This window comes from Barbatula barbatula (genome assembly GCF_947034865.1).
Source record: "Barbatula barbatula genome assembly, chromosome: 16".
Classification (NCBI taxonomy): Eukaryota; Metazoa; Chordata; class Actinopteri; order Cypriniformes; family Nemacheilidae; genus Barbatula; species Barbatula barbatula.
In genome coordinates, this window is record NC_136779.1 from 20,656,397 (window position 1) to 20,681,829 (window position 25,433).

General features: G+C 39.1%; 1 protein-coding gene across 1 annotated transcript; it reads left to right on the top strand.

Moving 5' to 3' along the window:
• Positions 1-1,334: 1,334 nt before the first annotated feature.
• On the top strand, positions 1,335-24,752 carry erbb2 (erb-b2 receptor tyrosine kinase 2). The gene is made up of 27 exons (XM_079476408.1): positions 1,335-1,607; positions 10,070-10,221; positions 10,516-10,705; positions 11,022-11,147; positions 11,245-11,313; positions 11,450-11,565; positions 11,676-11,817; positions 11,927-12,055; positions 12,294-12,420; positions 13,475-13,548; positions 13,664-13,754; positions 14,491-14,693; positions 14,801-14,933; positions 15,058-15,148; positions 15,411-15,565; positions 15,655-15,699; positions 15,825-15,963; positions 16,551-16,673; positions 17,010-17,108; positions 18,567-18,752; positions 18,878-19,033; positions 19,728-19,803; positions 19,887-20,033; positions 20,656-20,753; positions 20,840-21,025; positions 21,196-21,553; positions 21,637-24,752. The coding sequence occupies exons 1-27, from the start codon at positions 1,532-1,534 to the stop codon at positions 21,957-21,959; spliced, it is 3,810 nt and encodes a 1,269-aa protein (XP_079332534.1). The 5' UTR covers positions 1,335-1,531; the 3' UTR covers positions 21,960-24,752.
• The last annotated feature ends 681 nt before the right edge of the window (positions 24,753-25,433 follow it).

Sequence of the window (25,433 nt, forward strand, 5' to 3'; positions counted from 1 at the left end):
GGGTTGTATTAAGAGGGCACTTGCAGAAGGTGAAAAGAAGCTGGATAGTTGAATGAATGAAGTTTATTATTCCTTCCTCTGCCTACTGCATACAGTCTGGGCCCGGACTACAAACATGCTCACCATCAATGTGACAAAACAAGGGCACTTTTGGTGACACATGCCATTCCCTGGAATTTTCCCCCAAGTCTATTGAGAAAGAGCATGCAACTAAATGTGTATCTGTAACAAAAAATATTCTTCAGGCAAGCAATTGTGTTTTAAAAAAAGACCATTCGATTTCCTGAACAGCTGCACAAAGTTAAGGAGTAGTATACAAATAAAACTATTAAAGACCAACTATTGACATTACCTTCAAAACCTACAGATAACCATTTTAAAGCTTTTCCAATAACCTACTATTATATATTCTAATAGTGAATACTGCGTATCTGGGAATTGAAATGATTAGGAACAAATGATACATTTTTCATATAACTGATGTTTAAATTAATAGTTTTGCTGTTAACTATTCATAAGGTTCTATGTCTGTTTCTTACTAAACAGTAAGAATGGTTGTTAATGAACAGTCCTATTTTTAACTAACAGTTGTTTTTGTCGTCATAATTAATGGTCAAAAACGTGACGTGAAAAACTAAGATGCTACTCCGAAGAAAATGATGTGATATCTGATATCTAAACATAAATTCAATTGCAAAATTGCTAATGGAATACAATGAAATCGTTGTTAAGCGCTGTTACAATAGAGGTGACTGGGCTAGTGCACTCAAACACTGTTTCTAGTACAAAAGGGTCACGGCTAGTTATTAATCTGACTTAAATTGAAATAATTATATTGCATTCAAATTTCAGAACACCTTGTTGTTGGTAAACACGCAAATAATACAATAAACACAGCGGCTTTATTAAGGCGAAAGTAAACTATATAATTAAAGAAGATTTTTTCTTCAGGTCAAGGCAGGTAGTCACATTGCAAAAGTGGCAAGTTGTCACATGTTTTTAAGTGTTTAAATATATACAATTTACAAATGACAACTAATGAATTAACAGTGATTGCATATTTTTCTGAATGTTCACATAACCAGTTTTTCATTATTGTAATTGTTGATAACTGTTATAGCTGTTGCCAATAACAGTAATAATAATATGAATCATTCCTACAACATTATTATAGAGCCTTTCACATGACTTTTTAGTACTTTTTATACACTTTAATGACACATGGTGTTATAAGATCGTGTATGAATAAATGTCGAATGCTTTTTGTTAGCGAGCGCCGAGTGCGAACGAGCGGAGCTGCTGGACTCAATCTGTACCGCCACTCCTCCGCGGGAGCGCGCGTATTATGGCACGCACGCACGCACACGCGCACATTCTGGAGTGTTGGGCGCTCTCGTTCCTGTCAGGAAGTTGAGGGATTTGGGGAAACAACCAAGAGAAAAAACCCTCGTATTTGATAAAGCTCGACTCCACGCGTCGAATGGGATCCGTGCAATAACTGCAGGATTATGGACTAATGGAGGATTAATCGATGGAGACGCGCAGAAGTTTCGGGCTCGTCCGCGTCCTGCTGCTGTTGGGCATTACTGGCGCTTCAGCCAGAGAAGGTGGGTCACATTCCCAAACTCTCCCTCCGTATTAGTTACTTTATTACACGTATACGACGCGGATTTGAAGTTAGAAAGAAACGACAGCAGGAATTCGGCGTTAAAGCTCACGTTCCCGTGGAGATTCTGTGACACGCGCACACGCACTGCTTTTCGTCGCGTGTGAATTTGAGATTTAAGTACAGTTCATACACTTGAGTTAAAGTGCTTTACTCTTATACAGTGTGCTGCTTTCATTCATGTCAAGTGGTTTAATGCGGATACGTTGAGAAAATCCCCGTCGTTGTTTTTCCACACTGCAGTCGTGGGTGAAGTATGTCACGCAAACTTGATTTGCAACTTCTGCTGGACAATAGCGCGTAAACACCACAACCCGAGCGCATAAATCACTGGTGTTTCATTTAAAAAGAAATAACTGCAGTTTTTTATTTAAAGTACTTGGATGTAATGCAGATTTCATCGGAACCATCAATGAAAACCCTTTTCCCTTGTTTATAAACACTATTACACGCATACAAATACTGCACTTAAACTCTACTAGTGAATTGTAGTCCAGTTCCCAAATCCCAATGTTCTTGAACCCGATTATTACAAGAATACTACATTACATACTTTTCTATTTCTTTACAGTTTATTGGTTGACTGTAGTTACTACAGAACATGCAGTACATCTTTTCTAAAGTACAGTCTATAGGCTACTACAGTGAATTTTAATTTGCTGTTGTACAATGGCGGTATATAGAAAGTGTGATGTTTATAGTACTTTAATACACAGACATAACACAACACGGTATTCAAAGATTTGCATACTCATAATAAATCAATAAATCAAAATAGGCAAAAACATAACATCTTAGTACAATGCGTGTTATTTTTGGTTAGTGTATCATTGTTTAAATTATTATTGTTAAAAACTCATGTTTAACAGGGCATTGTAAAACATCAACGTGAGATATAAGGTATGGACATAATACAAATAGCTGGGTCTCTTGAATTCACGCATCAATTATTAATTGTGGATTATTATGGTTTGCACAACAAATGTTCGCAAGTAACATAAAACTGTTCTGAATTTGACTTTTCACTGGTCTTTATGAACATGCTGGTAAAGGGAATTTGTTTTCTTAGGAAATCATACACTCCTCCCTGCTTGTTGAATGGAAGTTATTCCAAAGGTCGTCTGTTTAGCACTTCTGTGTAACTGTGTGACGGCTGTGATTCAGACGTAACAAACATAACTGCATGCACCATACCATGTGCTTTCAGCATTTGTTTATATGCAAATATATTTTCAACATGCAGTCTCCATTAAGGTGCTGAGATCATCAACAACCTGCAAAAAAAGCATTTATTGCTAACAAACACAATCGAATCAGGCAATCAGGATTGATTCGGCATTGGGGGCATGGATCCTTATATTATCGCTGCGGACCTTACGTACAAAATAAAAGCAAAAGCTGTTTCTCTGTTGTTGTTTTATCTGATTCTGTGATTTGGCATATGCAAAGGTTACTGATACTTCTGATATGGTGAAGCGAGTCTGTTTACTTGACTTGTTACCAATTATTGTGAGTGTGCAAAGCTGCCTGTGATATGCCTTATCAGTGTTTCTCAGATTCTGCTCTATGAAGAATTTATCTATGAAACGAAATCAGATTTGAGCAAATTAAATTATTGTATTTGACACAAAGCACCAACATCAAATTATTTGAATAATGAACTATCACAACATTGAATTGACTAATTGTGTTATCATAAATGTTACAGTAAAGTGTTTTCGTAGTCTCACTTTTAATACAACGCTGGTTTACTTAAAGGGACAGTTCACCCAAAAAGAAAAGGCATCATTTACTCACCCTGGAGTTGGTCCAAATCTGTCTAAATGTCTTTGTTCTGAAAAACTAGGAGAAGGATATTTGGAAAAATGCTTGTAACCAAACAGTTCTTGGCCAACATTGACTACCAAGGGAGGAAAAATTACAATGGTGGTGCCCCAGAACTGTTTGCTTTCCTACATTCTTCAAAATACCTTCTTTTGTGTTGAACAGAACAAAGACATTATAAAGCCATTTGTGCTACTATGATAAATCCCCAGAACACACATAAATGCACATCTTGAATACTCTGTGAGCAGACCTGGGGCAAAACGCCTGCTAAATGCAAGAGCAAATTACAGTGTAGATTATTATCCCATATGGATAAACGGTGATCATTTTTGACAAACTAAAAGCAAAGTAGCAGTCTGGCAAACGTATGGATTTCCAGATTGATAAATTGTGCGGCCTGTATTAGACGCCTGTAGCAAACCGTCTTGACACACATTTGTCCGTCCTCACATATCAAATGACACGACCATTACAATAACAGTCAGATATGTAACTTGGAAACTTCCATGCCTGTGTTTCAAAAGAACACAAATGTGTGATGTTGTTGAAAGCGTTCGGTTCATTTTTTTGTTGAAATGTGTCATTAATCCAGCGTTAGCGGAATCGCAAAAATAATGAGGGTTTACAAAAATGTCATTAAAAGATTTTTCCGTCGGTTTGACGAATAAATTGGTTCAGTGGTTGGCATGTTGTGATGCTCAAACAATGATTTGATCGTAGTGTTTACATATACATGACATATATCCTTTTAAGACCGCTTTTTTCATTTTGATCCAGCTTTCCTGTTTCTCGGTGGTTAGAGCATGGCGCTAGCAACGCTAAGGTCATGGGGTCGAGCCCAGGGATTGCACATACTAAGAAACAAATTTATAGTATGATGCACTGTAAGTTGCTTCAAACAAAACCATCTGCCAAATGCATAAATGTAAATCCATCCACCATCTAGAGAAAGTGCATACTGCGATACTGTAATACTGTCACTGTACAATTACATGGCAAATTTACTGGAGATTGATTGAAGCTCACAGTATTTTATGTATGAGTGGGAGATGCGTCCGCCATGTGTTATGGTCATGTGACCCGTATGCTCTTTGACCTATGACGTATAAACAACAACCTACACGCGAGCGTTGATAAAAACATAATTTGTCACGAGAAATTCACTTATTGGCATTTACATTAAAAACGGACGTTAAAGTTTTATTTACAAATTTAAATTAGAAATTTAATTTAGAAATTTGAACGTTGCTCATGTCCTGTGGCATCATGGGATACATAAATTTCCATCCAATCCACACTCACGAATCTCGGCGGAAGTAGTAGACCATCCGAGTATTTCTCGCCCACTGTTTATTACACACTGAGGTTTCGGACATACTATGCATGACTCATTCTCATTTTCGCCTACTATATAGTATGAAAGTGGCCGATTTCGGACGTAGCCACTGTGTATGACTGATAACACTAAGACTTACAGCTGTCACACCTTTATCAATGACGTTAAGGCTGTTTGTTACCTATAGGAGGACTGCCAGTACACTGTGTGCAAGGTCATTCATTCTTTAGGAATGCCTGAATGCATTAGTTATGGTTTTAGCATATGTATGCACATAATTCTGGTATGTTTGTAGCAGTGTGTCAGAACGGAGTAATACATGCTTCACAAACGCAGAGGCTTACATGGTCTGGTCCATATCCGGTTCATCCGGTCGGTTGAGTAATTCTTGTTTGTTCTGTGCCTGACTCTGTACGAGAGTAAGAATAGAATGTGTGTGGAAAAAAACGCAGTGAAATGTTTTTTAAAAGCTGTCACTTGTTTATTTTAATTAACATAATGATTATAAAATGATGGTGTTTTTCTGCACAATCACTTTTAATGGTGAATAGCACTAACAGCAACGGTGAATCTTTTGTCTACACCCTGTGTTCAGATATTGAACTAAGAATCATTATGTGTAGTTTTAATTGAATGTTTAAGTCATTGCTGTGTTATTGAAAGTTTTATTGATTTTGATGCATTGGCTTGTTGAGTGTTTAGAATTTAAGGTCAGTGCTCAGGGGACACAACCAAAGCACATTTGCAGGGACTGATGATGAGGGTGGCCAGCTGCCCCGTCTTACATTGCCACTAAATCTTGCTTTTGTTGATGCCTAGCAAAAATAAATATTTGTTTTTCTGTGAGGTATTAAATCTTGTTGTAATTGATTGTACATCTAATATGAAAATATTCAACAGGTGAGGTATTGTTCAAATTGTGAGAATGGTTTTGTTACAGTTATGGCTACTTTATATTGAGGAAAAATGTGTGATAACTTGCTAAATAATGCAATTTATAATGCAATATGATAATGCTTTAAGTTTGCATAATATTTTTTAATTCTAAGAAAATAAGAAAATGCATGTAAAGGAAAAAAAACCTAATCTGAGAAAGTTAATTTATTAATTTATTTGCTTTATTACGATCATTTTGATATATTGGGCTGTGCTAAAAGTCGCGCAGGCATCAGTAAGTGTTAAAATCAGTGTTGTTTGCGGCACAATCTGTCATTTTCAAGTACAATGGTGATATGGGGTGTCATCTATTTGCAATATTTTTTTATCTGTTAAAAATAAGTATATATTTTCTCCGATAAATAATTTTTATAGTACCTTTTTATCTGTGAAGATGTGATAGTTTGTATCGGTTCAAATATAGAGTAACATTTTTCTCAGAGCAAAATAAATGTATGGGTTTTTATTTAAAATGTTCTTCTTTGTGTTGGGGTCAGAAAATAATGTTGGGAGGGCTAAATATTCAAACTAGTGCCCGACTGAGCCAACCGTAGAAAGGAACGTCATTATTGATCTCAGCGTTGTTGATCTTATCTCGCTGTGTCGTATTGAATGTTAAAAAAGGTTTAAAAGATGTGTCTGCCTCTCTCTTTTGTGGACAAAATTTGAAATTATAATGGGATGTAATGCATTTCTAATGTATTTTGTCGTGTCTCGTCGCACCTGGAGCGTCTGATGTAGACACAGTGTCAGGGTATAATGGCTCTGTACCTCGTAGTATAACTCAGGTCAGAGTCGGTCAGGTAGCAGATGAACTCTGATGGCTGTGAAAGTTCAGGTTGTACTCTCTTGTTCGTGTTGTTGTTGTCGGAACACTCAGTCTCCGTGACAGCAGCGGTTACCAGAAGTTGGCAGCTGACAGTGCACACTAGTGAGTACTTCCTGTCTGGCTTTACACCAAGAGAGGTGTGGCAGCTTGCATCACAGCACAAGTAAAGGGCACTGATTTATATTCTGTCTGTGCAAACTATTTTTGAGGGTTTGTTTAAATTGTTTCTTGGTGTCGAATAGTCTTTACAATATGATTTTACAAGCGACCAATGCAGCTTCTGACATCTATACAGCAAGATATCTAATAAACCCAATATAGAGTATATTATCCAATTTCAAGAGCATAAACAATAACTACAAATAAACTATAAATAAATAAATATTTAGTTTAATGAACTAAAGTGTCTGCTGAAACTTCACCAATAAATATATAAAGAAAAAAGCAAAACTAAATAAAGGTGAAACTGGCAAAAAAAACTGATGATGGAAAAAGGGGTGGAGAAACAAAGAAGGGGACCAAAGATTTTAGAGGGACATTTACAATTCAGGACTTAGATCCAATAAATTTAATTTATATTCAAAAAAATAATTAACAAATCATGCTTTGTGTGCATGATGACTTGGAGAGGAATAGAGTTCCTCTCGCCAGAGCCGGAATCGAGTTGTTTTCTATTCAAGGCCACCAGTCGGCTCTCGCTACACACACACACACACACACACACACATGGATGCTCACAAACGAGGGAATGTTATTAGGATTGAAAGAGGAGGAAGGGAACTTGGAAAGAGAGCGTGAACTGGAGAAACACAGTGACTTATTATTCAGTCCCATCAGTTTGTACAATTCTGATTATTACAACAACAACAAACTCACGATGTTTCACACTGTAAAGGGATAGCTGACCCAAACTTTAAATTCGATCATAATTTCATCAAAATCTAAATTATTTCATCTCTTTCCTGAACAAAGAGACGTTTAGCAGAAGGTTCACCCAGTTTTTTTCCAAACAACCAAAGTATGAAGTTATTCCTTACAGTAATAGCAAAAGAAAGCGCACGATTGACATCATATTTTGGGGGGAATAAGACCAGACGGACCAGTGAGATAGTAAATGTGTCTACACACTATTACAATAGAATGAAAAGCCTGAGACAGAGAGATTAGATGCTAATAAAACTGTCAAGCTCAGCTCGACTGTAGTGTGAGGTGCAGTAATGTATAAATAACTACAGAGAGTAGTTTGTTCATGCTGTTAAAGGCAGAATGTGAGTCTGCGTGATCTCTCTATCTCTGTATGTTTGTGTCAACTGACTATTTGACCTGTTCCAGGATCTGTCACTGAAACTTAGTACTGTGTTTCTTTTGTTATGTTTTTTAAACTGCAACGCTGCCAGACATTTTCCTCATAACATAACAGTATTTTGGACATCTTCGGATTTTTTAAAGTGAAAGAATTCTGTTTCTCGATTGGTGTCACACATTTGATTTGAGGCTTTTTGGTCAATCAGTTAATAAAAATGTGACCCTGGACCTGCAAACCAGCCATAAGTAGAATAGGTATATTTGTAGCAATAGCCATCTATATTTGTCAATATAGGTCAAAAGGATAGATTTTTCTTTTATGCCAAAAATCATTAGGATATTATAGGATATTAAAGATCATGTTCCATGAAGATACTTTGTAAATTTCCTACCGTAATTATAACAAAACTTTATTTTTGTGAGTGTAGGCAGCAAAATCGCCAACAAAAATGGCCGGAAAAAAACCTACAAACTTCTTCCCGCTCTTTGGGAATTACAAAAGTTTGACATGGATTTAAAGCTTAGCATTTCTACTTTGGGCTTCATCTAATCTCCACAATGTCATTACAGCGCCAAGACAATAGACAGCGTTAAAACAAATCAGTTTTTTCTGCGCAATGGCCTTCTACAGCGCCATTGATGGAGGCGATTTTCTCAATATTTAGATTCTTTTGTACCTTCTGATTCCAGATTTGAACAGTGTTTCATGCATTCTGACTTCTTTACAATGTTAAACGTGCTGGCTTCTCATCCTTGATGGTCAACTTGTCAAAAAAAACGAATTGGACGAGTGAAGTAGTATTTCTGTTTACGATTCGCTCCTCCAGGCTTCGTACAGGTTTTGGGAAGAACAACCCGTGAGACCAAAATGAAGGAGCATGCCCACGCGTCAACCATGGCAATCATTATTGAAAAGAGCACGCCCACCAATGGTGAATCGGTGATGAATGTTATATAAACGATGGATATAACGCTGGAGCATGGCGTTAACAACGCTAAGGTCGTGGGTTGGATCCCAGGGGATTGCACATACTTAGAAACAAATGTATAGGATAATGCAATGTAAGTGGCTTTGGATAAAAGCGTCTGCCAATTGCGTCAATATAAACGTCATGCACCCGTTCAAGGAGGTCGTCTGTTTCCAGAAATAATCGTACAGCTTTATCTGTCTTTTATAAATTTGATCAAACTAAAGACTCTTCGAAAATACAAAGTAAGCAATACAACTCTATAGGTACTCAAGATTAATATGAGATTGGTGTGAGAAACTGTGTGTGTTACATCCGCTTTAAATTGTTGTTTCTCTTATCCTTACAAACCATACAGAAATGGAAAGCTTATTTAAAAAGCTCAGATGTTGTATAAATCTCAAGGGTCACAAATGAGTAACTCGCGCATTGCTCTTTGATCTGTTAAATAAAGTGTTCCAAAATTTGCATCCCTTCTGACAAGATTTGTGAATGAGGCCAATGTGCCACTACATATCAACAAGCACACCGGTCTCAGAGCAGATCTTTCTGTTCTCTTCTGTGACATGACCCTCGAGTGTCAAACGTGTCTATTTGCAGTGACTTGCTTGTGTGTTGAAAAACTTGTATTTGTTCGACTGCATTCTTCACTATTTTCTCTGGCATTTTGAGAAGAATTCAAACAAGGCTAATCTTATTTAGGCTATTAGATATCTGTATGTTAAAGGATAACCAGACCCACGGCAAGTATTAGGCTTCAGAATTTCAATGAAAAACTCCACAGTGTTCCACAGAATTCGTTTTTTTTCTTATCGCAATCCATTCCACAGAAATTAGCAACATGACTTGCTTTCCCCATTTACTCACCCTCAGGTCATTCCAAACCTGTTTGACATTCTTCTGCGGAACACAAAAAAATATATTTTGGAGAACAACACTTACTACCCTCATTTACATTTCTCAAAATGTCTTCTTTTGTGTTTCAAATGAGACAAGAAGGTGAAAAAATGATAACAGAATTTTTATTTCGGGGCGATCTAGCCCTCATTAAATCAAATATATCTATATGAGTAGTTGTTATACGTTACACCTTATTCGAGATTAAAGCTCAAATGAGGGTTATACCTAACAGGTTATAGACTTGGTTACATCTGAATTTGTAAACGCCTCTGTTGATGCGTATGTGTGTTTATGTTTTTCAGTATGTCTCGGGACAGATATGAAGTTGGCATTACCCTCCAGTCATGAGAATCACTATGAAATGCTCAGACTGCTGTACACAGGCTGCCAGGTGGTTCACGGTAACCTGGAGATCACACACTTGCAGGGCAACCCAGACCTTTCCTTCCTGCAGGTATGAATGAGCCTCTCGCTTGCGTCTTTATGTACAGTATGTGTTTGCATAATACTGCATATTACAGAACATCATCATTTAAATTCATAAATGTTGTTATCCTTCCACTGGTGTCAGAATTGAACGCTGACAAAACAAGCACTTATGTCGGGAATGGTTATCAAACAGTGATCAATAATGATTGTCAATATACCAATCTGAATATACAAATCAGATCACTTTTCACTGTCTCAAAGTTTAAAAAACAAATATGCAAAAGAAATGAAACGTGTCTTTTGTTTTGTTGGTCTGTAGGGGATAGTGGAAGTTCAGGGCTATGTGTTGATAGCTCATGTCTCCGTGCGGTCGATTCCTCTGGACAGTCTACGGATCATTCGAGGCAGTCAGCTTTATAACTCCAGCTACGCTCTTGCAGTGCATGACAACTTTCACAGCGGACAGGCGGGGTCCGGTCTGAGAGAACTCCATCTCAAGCATCTCACAGGTACGGACTGCTGTAATTAAAGGGATAGTTCACAAAGAAAACTGCTTGATTTTTTTGCTTCTGCAGAACAAAAAGGAACATATGTTGAAGTTTTGTGTTTATACAACGGAAGTCAATGAGGTCCAATGTTGGTAACTAAAATCTCATGTATGTTATTTATTAGGCATATTTATATTGACTTTAGGCAATGATTAGTTAGGTCAAGATGACTCGCAATACCCGAATAACCCTGTGGTGACGGTTTTAGCCTTGGTTGTCCGGGAAATCTATTATTCAACTGAACTATGTAATGTTGTCGTATTGCTGCCTTTCACAGAAATTCTGCTTGGCGGGGTTTCTATTTGGGACAACCCTCAACTTTGCTTCCCTCGGATCGACTGGGGAAACACCGTTTACAAAGACCAGAGCAAACCTTGGCATCTTCAAGATATCCCAAAGAACTGTGAGTTTATTTAGAGCAGACCTTACATTTATTCATCACAAACATCTGTACTACGTCATAGTTTTGTTATTGGTCTGATTGCATCTTCCTTTTTTAGGTCCTAAATGTTCCGCAGCTTGTCTGCCTGGCGGATGCTGGGGGGAAACAGATCAAGACTGCCAAAGTTGTGAGTATGATTGACATGTTTTTTGAGGAGGCGGTGGTAGTAAAAATATTTCAGGGCCTAACCGCTTTTCATTGCTGTTCAATATGGTGGCAAACACTTTTAACTTGGTTAAGATAAATGATGCTTGTCTCTCCAGTGACCTATGTGAAGTGTTCATCCGGCTGTTCGCGTTGTAAGGGTCCGAAACCCAATGACTGTTGTCATGTCCAGTGTGCTGCTGGGTGTACAGGGCCGAAAGACTCTGACTGTCTGGTAAAGACACAACCACACATCAGAAACGTCTCGTTTCTAGCAATGACATACATGTACATGCTTTGGCCATCTGCTTCCCCTTTAAAGGCATTTTGTTTTTTAATCTGCAGGCCTGTCGTCACTTTAACGACAGTGGGACATGTAAAGACAACTGCCCCCCACCCACCATCTATGACCAAATGTCCTTCCAGTCCAAACCAAACAAGGACAAAAAGTTCAGCTTTGGAGCGACATGTGTGAAACAGTGTCCACGTATGTCTTAACCATTCAACCCTTTAACTAGCAAATTCGTAGTTAACATTATTAGCAATTGAATATAATGTAATAGGTTTATACCGTACACGTGTCATCTTCTTTTTAGATAACTATTTGGCCATGGAGGTGGCTTGTACCATGGTCTGTCCAAAAGCTAATCAGGAGGTTATCAACGTCCAACCAGATGGTCAAGAAACACAGAAATGTGAAAAGTGTGAAGGAGATTGTCCTGAAGGTCTGTTTGCATGTATATGTGTCTGAAATTCTTTCCAACTGTTCGTTTTGTTTTGAAAAGTGTCAAGAATGTGACATTGAGATAACCCTCCTACTCCTGATGTACTGAGGCTTTTCAGCCTTAAGCTTGTACAATTGTAGCATTGGGCGTCTACACGCTTGCGTAAAGTGTGTTTGGGACTTTACTAAGCCGAGTGTTAAGACTGAATTTTAAATGTATAAATGATGTGTGTGTGCAGTGTGTTATGGGATTGGCATGGGAAACCTGCAGGGGGTATCGGTGGTGGACACCAGCAACATTGGCCACTTCAGTGGCTGTAAGAAGATCTACGGCAGTTTGGCTTTTCTTTCAGATTCCTTTAAAGGGTAAGCATGCCGAGTAATAAGTAATAAACCAAAAAAGATTTTTGGGTCAGTATTTATTCAGAATCGTGTTTTTTTCACTTTGTATAAATGCTCTTATTTCCATCTTGGGACTTGGTTGTCGAATCGAATGTTAGGAACATTAGCAAGGCGAGACAACATCTTGTAATCCTCTAAGGCAGGGGTCTTCAACTCCGTTTCTTTGAGGGCCAGATTCAAACAGTATAAATAGGATACGGACCAGTTTTTACCACATCATAATTTTTTCTGTTATTTTGTATTAGTGTTAATTATTGCATTTTGTTACTTTTATACTGTTAATGTTGCTGTTACTAATAGGTCATATCAAAGCATGCACACAAATATAAGGGATATTGTCTTTTTTAATTGTACTGTATATTCCTTAAAGGGACAGTTCACCCACCAGTTACTCACCCTCAGATTTTTGTGCTAAACACAAAAAAACTGATCTCATCCCCTATCGCCTCCTATACTACTGTATTTATTTTCCCTACTATGGCATGGGGATGATATCTGTTTGGCTACTGTCATTCTTCCAAATATCTTCTTTTTTCTTTAGCAGAACAATCTGCTAGCAGGAAAACCATGCACGCACTACAATTTACAAATGCGAGGGATCCACGCATACACAGCGATCCACAAATGCGCGCGAGAAATCCACACGCACAGCAATCCAAATAGCAGAATGTCGATCTAAATATGCAACACTTCCTGTTTTGAATGTGATTGCGAATAATGTTCAGACTTTCATTATATGACGTGTTTATTTATCCATTGGGCACGTTTATCCTCCTTTTCTTTCATCATACCTGCACAAATGGCATGTTTTTTTAGACACTGTGTACGTTCACATTTGTAAAATGCATTGACTCCCTCAAAAGTCATGAAAATTTGGAACGACACATTGACGAGTAAACGATGGCAGAATTTTCATACCGTATTCACATGATCTCTACTTTTAAAACGTTGAATCTACTCTTAAGTCATCCATTTTTGATGGTGGTATTTTTAGACATCTGTTGTCTTTTTAATACAGGGATGCAGCTACCAACTCATCTGGACTACAGCGGACTGACCTTGAAAGATTGAAAACGATAGAAGAGATCACAGGTTACTATCACGGTTATCATCAGATGAACAAACATCATAGAGGAAACACAAGCCTACTAGTCCAGGATTAATGCATTAGACATCCAAATAATATTTTGTTTTATTCGAATTTCAGGTTATCTGTACATTGATGCATGGCCAGAAGATTTGCCTGATCTGAGTGTTTTTGAGAACCTGAAGGTGATCAGAGGAAGAATGCTTTACAAGTAAGTATTACCGTGTCTCTATGGCTCTATATCAACCTTTCTGTAATGCTCGATCCTTTTTTGTTTTGCTGTCCACATTTCCTATTTCCTCATCCATTCTTGACACACATTTTGTTTGAAAGTCTATTTACCGTTTTTCTGGCTGCTTATCAGACCTGTGCTTTTCAGTTAGTTATAAAGGTTAATGATTATCTTCTACACCTGCTGCGTGATACAAACATTCTTTCCCCATTCCTTTTAACCTTCTGAGTCAGTTTGAAGTAATCTGCCTGTGAAAATGATTTGCACATAGTTATATAAAGTAAGTGATATATGAAAGGTTAGAACATTTTACACAGTTTATTTGTCAAACTAGAAAATGACAGAACAGGTGAGGTTTGATAGATTAGTTTGCGTTAAACGTCCTACAGCAATCGTTCAATAGATAAGACTTTTTGATATAAACTTTTTATATAAGTGCGCCTTTATTTTTTTATAAAACGTGCACAAATCCATTTAACTTGCATTAGACCATAAAGCTAGGCCAAATCTAGACTAGACTAGCGTTTCACAGATTTGACAGTGTACTATTTTGCATTAGCAGTCCTACCCTTTCAACTACAGCTTAGCAACCATTCAGAGCACCCATAGCAAGAACCTAGAACACCCTAACAAAACCCTATCAATAGGCCAGAATTTGTTTTGCAATGCCATAGCAAACACACACACATTACATTTCATTTCTCACTCTTTTCAGGGGCGTTCTCTCTCTGGGAATTCAGTCTGTGCAGATCGAGTCTCTCGGGATGCGTTCCTTGCGCAGTGTCAGCGGAGGTTTAGTTCTCATTCATAATAACTCCAAACTGTGCTACGCCTCCTCCGTGCCCTGGAACTCTCTGCTCCACCCAACACAGGGACCCAACCTCATCAGCAACAACAACCAAGATCCTCAAACCTGCGGTAAAACACTAGTTTATCTTTGCTTGTTTGCTTTTGCACGTATTGTGTTGCTGTTGGCCATGTTGTTAGGAAAGAATCAAACAAGAAATTATTTTCTCTCCGTCCAGTATCCGAGGGGAAAGTGTGTGACCCCCTGTGTGCGGATGCTGGCTGTTGGGGCCCGGGACCGAGTCAGTGCGTGTCGTGTGTGAACTACAAGCGTGGGACAGAGTGTGTGGAGGAGTGTAATGTCCTACAGGGGTGAGTGCAGTATGAATTTGATTTTGTGCTTTCAGAAAGATTTTAAGGTTCATTCTTGAATGTAGATTCATATGTTGCTTTTATAGATGTGAAAGTCTCAGTGTTTGTTTGTCATTTCCCACAGGTCAGTGCGGGAGTTTGAAGACGGTACTAACTGTGTCTCTTGCCACCCAGAGTGTCGACCAGTCAATGGCTCTGCCTCCTGTACAGGCCCAGTAAGATTGCAAAACCATATAAACACAATCCAGTCTTCCCATACTTCACAAATCTTTGGCATAGACGTGTGCTGTTGCAAAAAACTAAAAAGCTCATACATAATACATCTGTGTGATGTAGTTAAATGATTTGTGAATGCCAATAAGATTGATTTAAATGCATAACTACTTGCATTGTCATCTATATTAATGTCACTTCCATAGCAGTTATATCAATAACAGTATTCTCTTTTTACATTACTGTGTATGTGTGTTTTTCCAGGGTGCGCATCAGTGTAGGGAGTGTGTCCACTTTCAGGATGGAGATGTGTGTGTTGAGCGTTGTCCCAGCGGAGTGAAGGAGGATCAGCACACTGTGTGGAAATACTTCAATGAATCGAGACACTGTCTTCCCTGCGAAACCAACTGCACCGTCTCGTGAGTCGCTGCCTGAGCTCGTGAAAGATTCCCACGGCATGTCTTTCGAACAGCTGATGATTTCGTTTCTGTTTCGTGTTTACCGCCAGGTGTCCACTGGATGAACGGGGATGCCCTATCCAACAGAAACCCGGGTAAGATATTTCAAATGTATGCTGGATACTTTGGTCATTTGTGACGTGTTTCTTCCACAAACTCTAGTGAGCAATCTGGTTGTAGCTGCAGACTTAACAACCTTTTTGCTGTATTTGTTATGCAGGCCTGGAACAACAATCGCGATAACCCTCGGCGGAGTGTTTCTCTTTCTCATTCTTCTGGCACTGCTGGTGTTTTACCTGCGTCGACAGAAGCAGCAGAAACGCAAAGAGACCATGAGGAGAATTCTGCAGGAGCACGAGGTGAGGTGTTTCGCTGTGTCATATGGCTCGTTCCTACTATTGGGTGCCATTTTCAGAGCTTCCCATAAAAAATGCTAAACTTTCAATGATTTTATCATTTCAGTTGAGGGAGGGGTTGTCGAACTGTAAGACAAATATACTGGTCCAGCTTAGGATATTATGGTGTAGTCATTTTAACCAGAGTTGTTTTTACCATTTGACACAGACTAAAATGTCCCTCCTGTTACAGGACATTCTCATCTCTTTTTTATTGGTTTAGAATTAATAGTAAATGAAAGTATTACAAAAAAGCCATGTTACGTTCATGCCACATTGTAATTTTAATGCATTTCATTTAGTATAAAAATGGGACCGATATAATGTTCACAAATATTGGCGCAACTATTTTCACCAACCCTTTTTGGCATCTGTTATACCATAATATATTTTTTTCCACTTAGCTCATTCTGGGATTGCTACAAAGAATATAAGCAGTGCTGCTTTAGAATTCACCAAAGAAGCTCACTAAGAAGGCAACAATTTGAAAGTCTGTTTGACATCACATGGCGGTTATTGTTGTCTAATGAACCGTCAATTTTTCCCTGTAGCTGGTGGAGCCGCTGACCCCGAGTGGAGCGTTGCCCAATCAGGCTCAAATGCGCATCCTTAAAGAGACAGAGCTGAGAAAACTCAGGGTGTTGGGATCTGGAGCTTTTGGCACGGTCTATAAGGTAATACATGGCACGTAATACCTGGAGAGAGTACTAATAATTCAACCGAATGATAGCTGCTCCATTATCGCTTCATGTCATGAATCTACACAATTTTAATTTTGCCATCTGCTAAACTTTCAATGTATTTGCTAAGGTGAATATGTCACATAACTGATCACTCTTTAACCTGCAGAAAAATTATGTCATTTGGGTCTTTACATTCGGTAATGCATTCTTGCATTTTATATCTATAAGATAAGCTACAGGAAGCCCAAAAAAGAGAATAATTTACTCACCTACCTTTTTATATTATGATGTTTTATGATAAATTATGAGTCTCCCTTTTTTCAACAGGGTATCTGGGCTCCTGATGGCGAGCATGTGAAGATCCCTGTGGCCATTAAAGTTTTGCGTGAGAACACCTCGCCCAAAGCCAACAAAGAAATCCTGGACGTGAGTGTGCATGATTTGACTTTTTAACAATGTCACTAGGAAACCTCTTTTATTACATTTACCATGATATTATTGATCTATTAATAACTGAGTATGTGTGCATGGCAATATATTGCAGTCAGCAGGAAAGCTTTGACATCAGCCCTTCTGACGCGCACCCGGGTTAGTTTGACGTCAGAGACGTTAAGATAATCACAAGAAATGTACGCTACCAAGCAGCTTACGTTCCTTCCATCATTTGTAGTTGATGCTTGTATAGCTACAGTCGGTGAAAATTTGTTCTAAGCCTGTGTTAGTGAACCTTTGGTTAATTTATTTGAATTAAGTACAAAAGTCAGGGCTTACTCACCCCCAGGCCAAATGGAAGTGACATTTTTTAGAAACATAAAGAAGATTGCTTGGTTATTCCGCAGCCCTCTTTGCTTCATATGATGTGCGTCTCTGGGGTCCACCAACTGTGTGTTCACATAGAGCGCGAATGAGGCGTCAAAAACGCGCTATTCGCGAGTAGTTGGACGCTTGAACATTTTGTGTTTACTCGCTTCATTCGCGCGTCAAATTCGCTTCATTCGCGCGTGAAGTTCGCTTCATTCACGCGTCAAATTCGCGTCATTTACATTTACATTTACATTTATTCATTTGGCAGACGCTTTTATCCAAAGCGACTTACAAGTAGTTTATATACAGTGGCACATTACTGCAGAGCAATCAGGGGTAAGGTGCCTTGCTCAAGGGCACTTCAGTCATGACCTGCTGGCACTGAGATTAGAACCAGCAACCTTCTGATCACAAGCCCAATGCTCTAACCCCCAGGCTACAACTGACCCCTATGGGAGGGGTCATGGGAGGGGCTTTCTGGCAAGCGGCTCCCGTTTATTGCGAAATGGCTCCTGATTGGTTAATGCGGCGCGAATTTTCGCCAAAGTTCGGATTTCTCAACTCGCGCGGCTAACGCTCAATTCGCACGTTTCGCGTCGCCTCATTCGCGTCATTCGCGCCATTCGCGCCGCAAGCGCATCTATCGCGTCTTTGCATTGACTTAACATGTAAATCACTCGCGCTTGACGCCTCATTCGCGCTCTATGTGAACACACCTTAAGAGTTCACGATCGGGAAGTATAAGGAGGCTGCACAGTTTGGCTAATATTATTAAATATGACGTTATGTTTTATGAAAATATCGAACGATTATGGGGGAACTATCCCTTTAACCGTGATTAATGTCATCCAGAATAAACGTTTGTGTTTACATTATAGGTGGAATATAGCAACAATTGAAATTCTAAATAAACGTAAATAAACTCGGAGCAAGAAAGCAAACTTGATAAAAAGAATGTCTGACTCTTAATCTGGTTTTAAACATGAACATATATTTCCATAGAAAACTCATATTCCCAGCGTAAAGGGTCCGGTATGTATTTTGTCCATGTGCTCACATGTTAGCGTTTTGTGTCCTCAGGAGGCATATGTGATGGCGGGCGTGGCCTCCCCATATGTGTGCCGTTTGCTGGGTATCTGTCTAACCTCAACGGTTCAGCTGGTTACTCAGCTCATGCCGTACGGATGCTTGTTGGAGTACGTCAGAGAGAACAAGGACCACATCGGCTCTCAGTACCTCCTCAACTGGTGTGTTCAGATCGCTAAGGTAAGACATCTACGACATGTCACACTGATGGCTGTAGTTAATCGGACAATCCTTCCCTTTTTGTAGCTTTCAGATCTCGCACATGAATGTTTAATACCTGACACATCACGTGTTTGTGTTCGCAGGGAATGAGTTACCTTGAGGACGTGAGGCTGGTTCACAGAGACCTTGCAGCTCGAAATGTTCTGGTGAAAAACCCAAACCATGTGAAGATTACAGACTTCGGCTTGGCCAGACTGCTAGACATAGATGAGACGGAATACCACGCTGACGGAGGAAAGGTGTGTGTGTGTAAATAAACCTAGTGAGCTGCCTCCCTATCTAGAGTGAACATACTAAGTAGCTACTTTCTAGGCCTCGTCTAAACATACACAGGTATTTTTATAGACCTTTTCTCCTTCGTTAAAAAAAAAACGTTATGAAGCGCTGTCAAGAGCATGGCAAACCAACAGGTGTCGAAATATAACCCTAACCACAAATCTGTGTTGGCCAATCAGAAGCCTGGAATCTGACGTCAAACAAAGGAGATGGCGGCACGCATTCCTAAGGCCTTCAACAAAACTCAAAAAATCTTCACCCTGGCAGGAGTTTAAAAAAAACGTTGATTTGACCAGTTACTGCATTTGCATATGGATGAACGGACAATCCGCATAGAAACAACTGTGGTTATGAAAATACCCATGTTTGTGTGGACAGGGCATAACACAGCATCCTCAGAGAACCCAATGACTTACTACATAAATCACACGTTAATGTTATATCCTCCAAAATTTTGCTTTTTAAATTGTGAGTGCTAGTTCATAACTAATAAATCACTATTAATAACATGGAACTATTTTTACCAATATTGTAAAATCATAATATATTGTGTATATATTTATAATGAAAACAGCTTCCTTCTGTTTGGCCTGTAAATCTATCCTGTTTTTATACATGTATTTTGAGATGATGGATCATGAATATTATATGTAACAGGTTCCCATCAAATGGATGGCGCTGGAGTCCATATTACACAGGAAGTTCACCCATCAGAGTGACGTATGGAGCTACGGTCAGTATCCGCATGACGTTACGTTTTCTCTCCGGCTTTAAAGCCTCTGGTTTCAAATAACCTTGCGGCTCTTTTTGTCTCAGGGGTGACCGTATGGGAGCTAATGACCTTTGGCATGAAACCGTATGACCTCATACCGGCTCGGGACATTCCAGAACTGCTGGAAGGAGGGGAGAGACTCCCCCAGCCCTTTAACTGCACCATAGATGTCTACATGATCATGGTCAAATGTGAGTGCTTGTTTCTATGAGGATGAAAAACATCTACCGTAGACCGTAATTGTGTTCTCATTAATTAGTTTGTTAAAGCAAAATTTTGTCCATGGACCTTACCCTCGGGTTCCCACGGGTCATGGAATTTCTGGAATATCATGGAATTTTAAAAGGTCTATTCCAGACATGGAAAGTCATGGAATTTTATGTTTTTTGTCAAAGTCATGGACCATCAGAGATTTTTTTTGTCACTTTAAAATTTAGTTTGCATTTATCAAAATGTAATTTTTCTAGACTGTATTTTTATGGTGTTTTAACACATTTTGCATCTTCAGCGCCATTTTATTCCCTTCCCGCTAGGCACCTGCCAATCACTTAAGTCAAATGCAGTCATCTGTACCTCTTAACTAAGGCTAAATGCCAGGAAAATGTACATTTCAAGAGGTTTGGTTAAAAGACTACCACTTCAAAGACTGGGTTTCATTCATTATAGGTCATGTAAATTCAGCTTTTTAGTCAGTGAAAGTCAGGGAAAAGTCAGGGAATTAGAAATTTGGCTTAAAGAGGAAACCCTGTTACCTGTAACTGTGAAGTATTTATTTATGCATTATTTGAATAATTGTTTGATCATCTTCACCAGGTTGGATGATCGATCCAGACAGTCGACCACGATTCAAGGAGCTCGTGACCGAATTCAGCAATATGGCACGCGATCCTTCGCGTTACGTTGTCATTGATGTGGGTTCATTTAGAAACATCTCGCAATTGTGTTCTATCATTGATTTGATACATCGAGATGATACATTTTTGTCTTTTTCTTGCAGAACGACGAGCAGATGAGTCCGTTGAGTCCAGTTGACAGCGCATTCTTTCGCACGTTGATGAAAGAAGAGGGGGGTAACGTGAGGGAGTTGCTGGATGCAGAAGAATATCTGGTGCCTCAGACCGGTCCCTTCAACACACACGGAGAAATCAGGGCGAACGGACCGAGCAGACATCAATCACACCGGGTCAGAGACGCTTTTATTCTCTCTCACTCTCCGTTATCATTTACCCACCCTTTTGTTTCTTGCTTTGGGTTTTACATATTACACACAAAAAGGGTCAACCTGCAAACTAAGTTTTCGCTTCTGCGTTTTCACATCAGACATTTTAACATGGCTGTGTTTTTCTCATTCAGAGCACAGATCAAGGCTTAGAGACGGACGGCATGCCGAGCGGCACAGGTTTTTACTCCTCTGTCAGCACGCTGGGGCAGAGTCAGTACCCGACCCTGCCTATGGGGGCAACAGCCAATGGGATGTGGCCAGGAACGCAATACCCCTCCTTAGTACGGAGCACATCGTACCATTCAGTGGGTGAGCAATCAGACTCTGTGTTTCTGGATGGGGACGTGGAGGAAAGCGGTCCTCCGTCCAGCCCTGGGCGCTACTCCAAAGACCCAACCATCCCCAATGGCATTGACGGAGAGCTGGAGACCGACGGGCCTCATGGTTTCCTTTCACACACGCTTCCACGTGGAGCGCACACACAACCTGGTGAGTGATAAGTGGATTCAACATTAAAATTTCCCATCGTAGATGCTGACTCATCTAACTATATTTTTATACTTTGATCTTAGAGTACGTGAACCAGGATGTCCCGTCGGAACGTCCCAGCACACTTCCGCGCAAGGTGGGAGAGAGGCGATTTATTAACGGTCTGTGTACAGGCCACAGTGTGGAGAACCCAGAATACTTGGTGCCTATGGGCAACATCACGCCGGCTTCGCCCGCCTTCGACAACCCGTACTATCATGATATTGCAGCTAAGGCCGTCGCAGGAGCATCCATAAATGGCGGTACAACTCACAGGCGGCCCAATGGCTACGTGACCCCCACAGCAGAAAACCCAGAATACCTGGGCTTAGCAGAGACTTGGAGTGGTCAGGTCGAGTACGCCTGAGAGGAGTAATACAGAGATGAATGTACTGACGTGTGAATGACATGTTTCTCAAAGGACGTTCTCGCCAATAGGAAAGATTTCTCACAAAACCCATGTAGCATTCTGTGTTGGATCTGAAACGCCAAAAAGATGAACTTTAATGATAAACATAGCACTACATCGATGGTACGACTTTGTAAGACTACTTGAATGACGAATAACACACTGGATGTTTTTTGGATGTATGTTATAAAGTTCTATAAGGATTTTTGTTTGGATTTTAATGGTTGGCATCTCACAAACGCATCGCTCCTTTTTCTGGAGGTCCAATTAAATTAGGAGCCAGGACCGTACACACTGTGGTGTCCAGACTGTTGCGTGAGATCTGAACAGAACAGACGTCTGGAAGCGGTTCTGTTCATTGTGTAAAGGTCTGGTGTGAGCAGCTAGGCTACAGTGCCGATGAATGAGAGAGACATTATTACCAGCCGAACTGGCGAGTGGTGTGTTCAACAATGCAACTGGCTATGAAGATTTAACATTTCTCCTCTGTGACATATCCATATTTTAAAACTTCTTGTTTGAGTAACGATAATAAATCATCTTCATTGGCTTGGTAGCAGTTGTACAGCAAAAAAATGTCTTATTTCAACCCAAAATCAAAAGAAGTTTTATTTAGCAAATGAACGAGACCATGAAGTCATTTTCTGACACTGTTTTTCTACACTTTAAATTTTAATATTACAAATATTAATTCCCGTAATTCATCTAGATTAGAGATGTACTGCTGTATCGGACTTGTTTGGATTCTTTTTAAACCGTCAGCATATCGGCTATTGCATAAAAAAAGAATGAAACTTTATAACCAACCATTAGTTCATTGATAACTTTGTCTGTTGCATAATGCTAAGTTGTTTTCTCTAAGAGAATTCAATATCTGACAAAACAAAGTTCAATTGGAACAAGCAATGGTTTACAGTGAATTTAATACCACATGGTATTTATATTCGAATTGCCATAGTTGTTTGTTAAAATCTGTATCTGTGCATCCCTAGACTTACACTAAACTGCATGTTTTACTCCTGAATTTCGTATGGTTATTTTGTTACTGCTGATATGAAGTTCTTATTATTGTGCAATGGCTGGTTGTAAGGAGTAAAAATGAATGTAATACAATGGTAATGGAAATGAAACGAAACTGCTACTTATTAGTATTTCTCTTGGTTTTGGGTTGAATCGGGACATGGAACACAGAAATATGTATCGTGTGTTTCACGAGTAACAGTTTTTATTAGATCCACCTGAGGAGATGCTTATCTTTTGTGTTGTATATTTTCATTATACTTTTCAATGTCAAAACAAGTCTGTTGAGGGAAAGCTGTTTTCTTTTTTCTTTGCGGTAATGTATACAATGTATTACTTGATGTAAAGGGGTGCCTTCCAAAAAAGAGAAAAGATAATGGGCACAAATTTGAGCGTAGAATGTTCGTACGTAGAAAACGACAGCAACGTTCATATTTATAAAAACGCTCTTAATATGTGGAAACGTGCATGTCGTCAGGGTCTGAGCAGACGTATGCACTTCAGCTGCATATTTTTGCCACAGACTATTTCAAGATAATCTTCTATTTTTTTGTAAAGTGTGTTTGAAACAAACCAGTTTTGTTGTCCCTTCAGATTGGCCTGCGAAAGCATCATTTATGCTGTTTGGAAGGCACTGAGACACTGCTAACACTGAACACAGTGTTGTGGAGTAAATACTTCACCGAATTGAAGAATGTGATCTGATTTCCATATATTAGCAGCTGTGGCCTCTGGGTGGATGAACGGCCCTTCAATGACTCCATTGTTCCAAATGACAACGTCTGCCCTTTGTTAACTCCAGCGTTCAGTTAATACGTCACTTCTTTAAAGCAAGATGTGTGTATTTATTTGACGTCGAGACACGTTCAGTGGGGCAATTCATACATTATTCATCATTTTCGTTCAACCACGTCAAAACACATCTTAATATCCACACGTTTTCATCAATCAGACTTAAATGGTTGATTATCTTATTCCTTATGGAGTACTTAACTGAATATATATTTTTTTCTGTGTGAAAAATTAAAGAGTAAAGAATGATATTATACGTGCTAATGGTACTTCAGAGTATTTTGATGTTAGCCCAAACAATGACATGATTATATTTCTGCATAAGGAACGAGGGAAAAATTGACCATGTCTGCCTGGACACTATGCAAAGCCAACCTTTCAAATGTCAGCGCCGTTAAAATGGATGGAAGATCACAGTTTACCCTTAATACTGTTCTGAATTGAAACCAAATTGAAAGCTGCTTGTTCGAATGAAGCTACAGGCCAACATTACAGACGGGACAGGGTTTTAAGACATGGTTTAAAAGCAGTCATTATTTTAGGAGTTGTGTTTGGTGACCTTATATATCCACATTGGGTTTTTGTATTTAAATCAGTTTCAGAACCCAGTTTTCATGCCATGAATCAGTGCATCAGTATCCAATGGTGAAAGTCTATGCAATCACATTGAAGGAATTGTTACCATGATTGAACAAATTGTACATTTTAAATGTTTATATGTACTTTTTATATGCAAATTGTCCAGATCTTTCTGATTTGTGGTTTTATGGAAATTGTGGACTTTTTATGTAATATTGCTATTCTTCCTGTGAGCCATTAAAGTGTAAATGTATGTCATGGACTCGATGCACTGAGACACTGCTCTATGAATCATACAGTACCAACGTGCATGAAATAGTTTGATATATTCACAGGCTCATATAAACATTAACGTTTTTGAATACTTTGCTTCTCGAGATCCACGTTTTAGTGTCAAGTGGCTTTGTTTTAACTTTTCATAACTGAATTACTTGTGGATATGGCCGAGTTGGCACAGTTTGTGGTTGTTTTTTTCATTACGGCGGTATGAAATCGGGATTAGAATGTATAAATAAGAGAGATACGTGGCCTGATGGTGGAAACATGAGACTGACAATCCCAATCCGTATTTACAGTCTTTTGGAGGAGAAAACCAATTATAATGCACGTAAGTGTATTCAATCAATAGTATTGTCTTTCTCCACTGGTGTTTTTATTACAGATTTGTACTGCTAAACCCACATGCCAATATCTACCTTTAAATGTTTATTTTGGACTTCACTTGATAGTCAACATAGATCAACAATGCAACTAGAGATTCAATTTATGACACTTCACCTTCAACTTAATAGTAGCAGTGAAGTCATTATAAAGTGAGGTTGAATGTTATATGTAGCACTGATTTCAATTTAGCGCCATCAGAATAGCATCAATCGTGACGGTTAATATTTTATTTAAAAAAAATCATAACAGTAGTTGTTTTGTGTTCTTGTGTCACGTTCATCAAAATTGAAACAAGCTACTGGGTCCACTTTTCTGATATTAAAATAATCCTTATCCTGTCCTTTCTTTTGCACATTACTTGCAACGTCCTGTGAGACG

Coding starts and splice junctions, on each gene's coding strand:
- erbb2 (XM_079476408.1), top strand. CDS start 1,532: ATGGAGACGCGCAGAAGTTTCGGGCTCGTCCGCGTCCTGCTGCTGTTG. Junction 14,694..14,800: donor CCAAGATCCTCAAACCTGCG/GTAAAACACTAG, acceptor CTCTCCGTCCAG/TATCCGAGGGGAAAGTGTGT. Junction 16,674..17,009: donor CTTTTGGCACGGTCTATAAG/GTAATACATGGC, acceptor TTTTTTCAACAG/GGTATCTGGGCTCCTGATGG.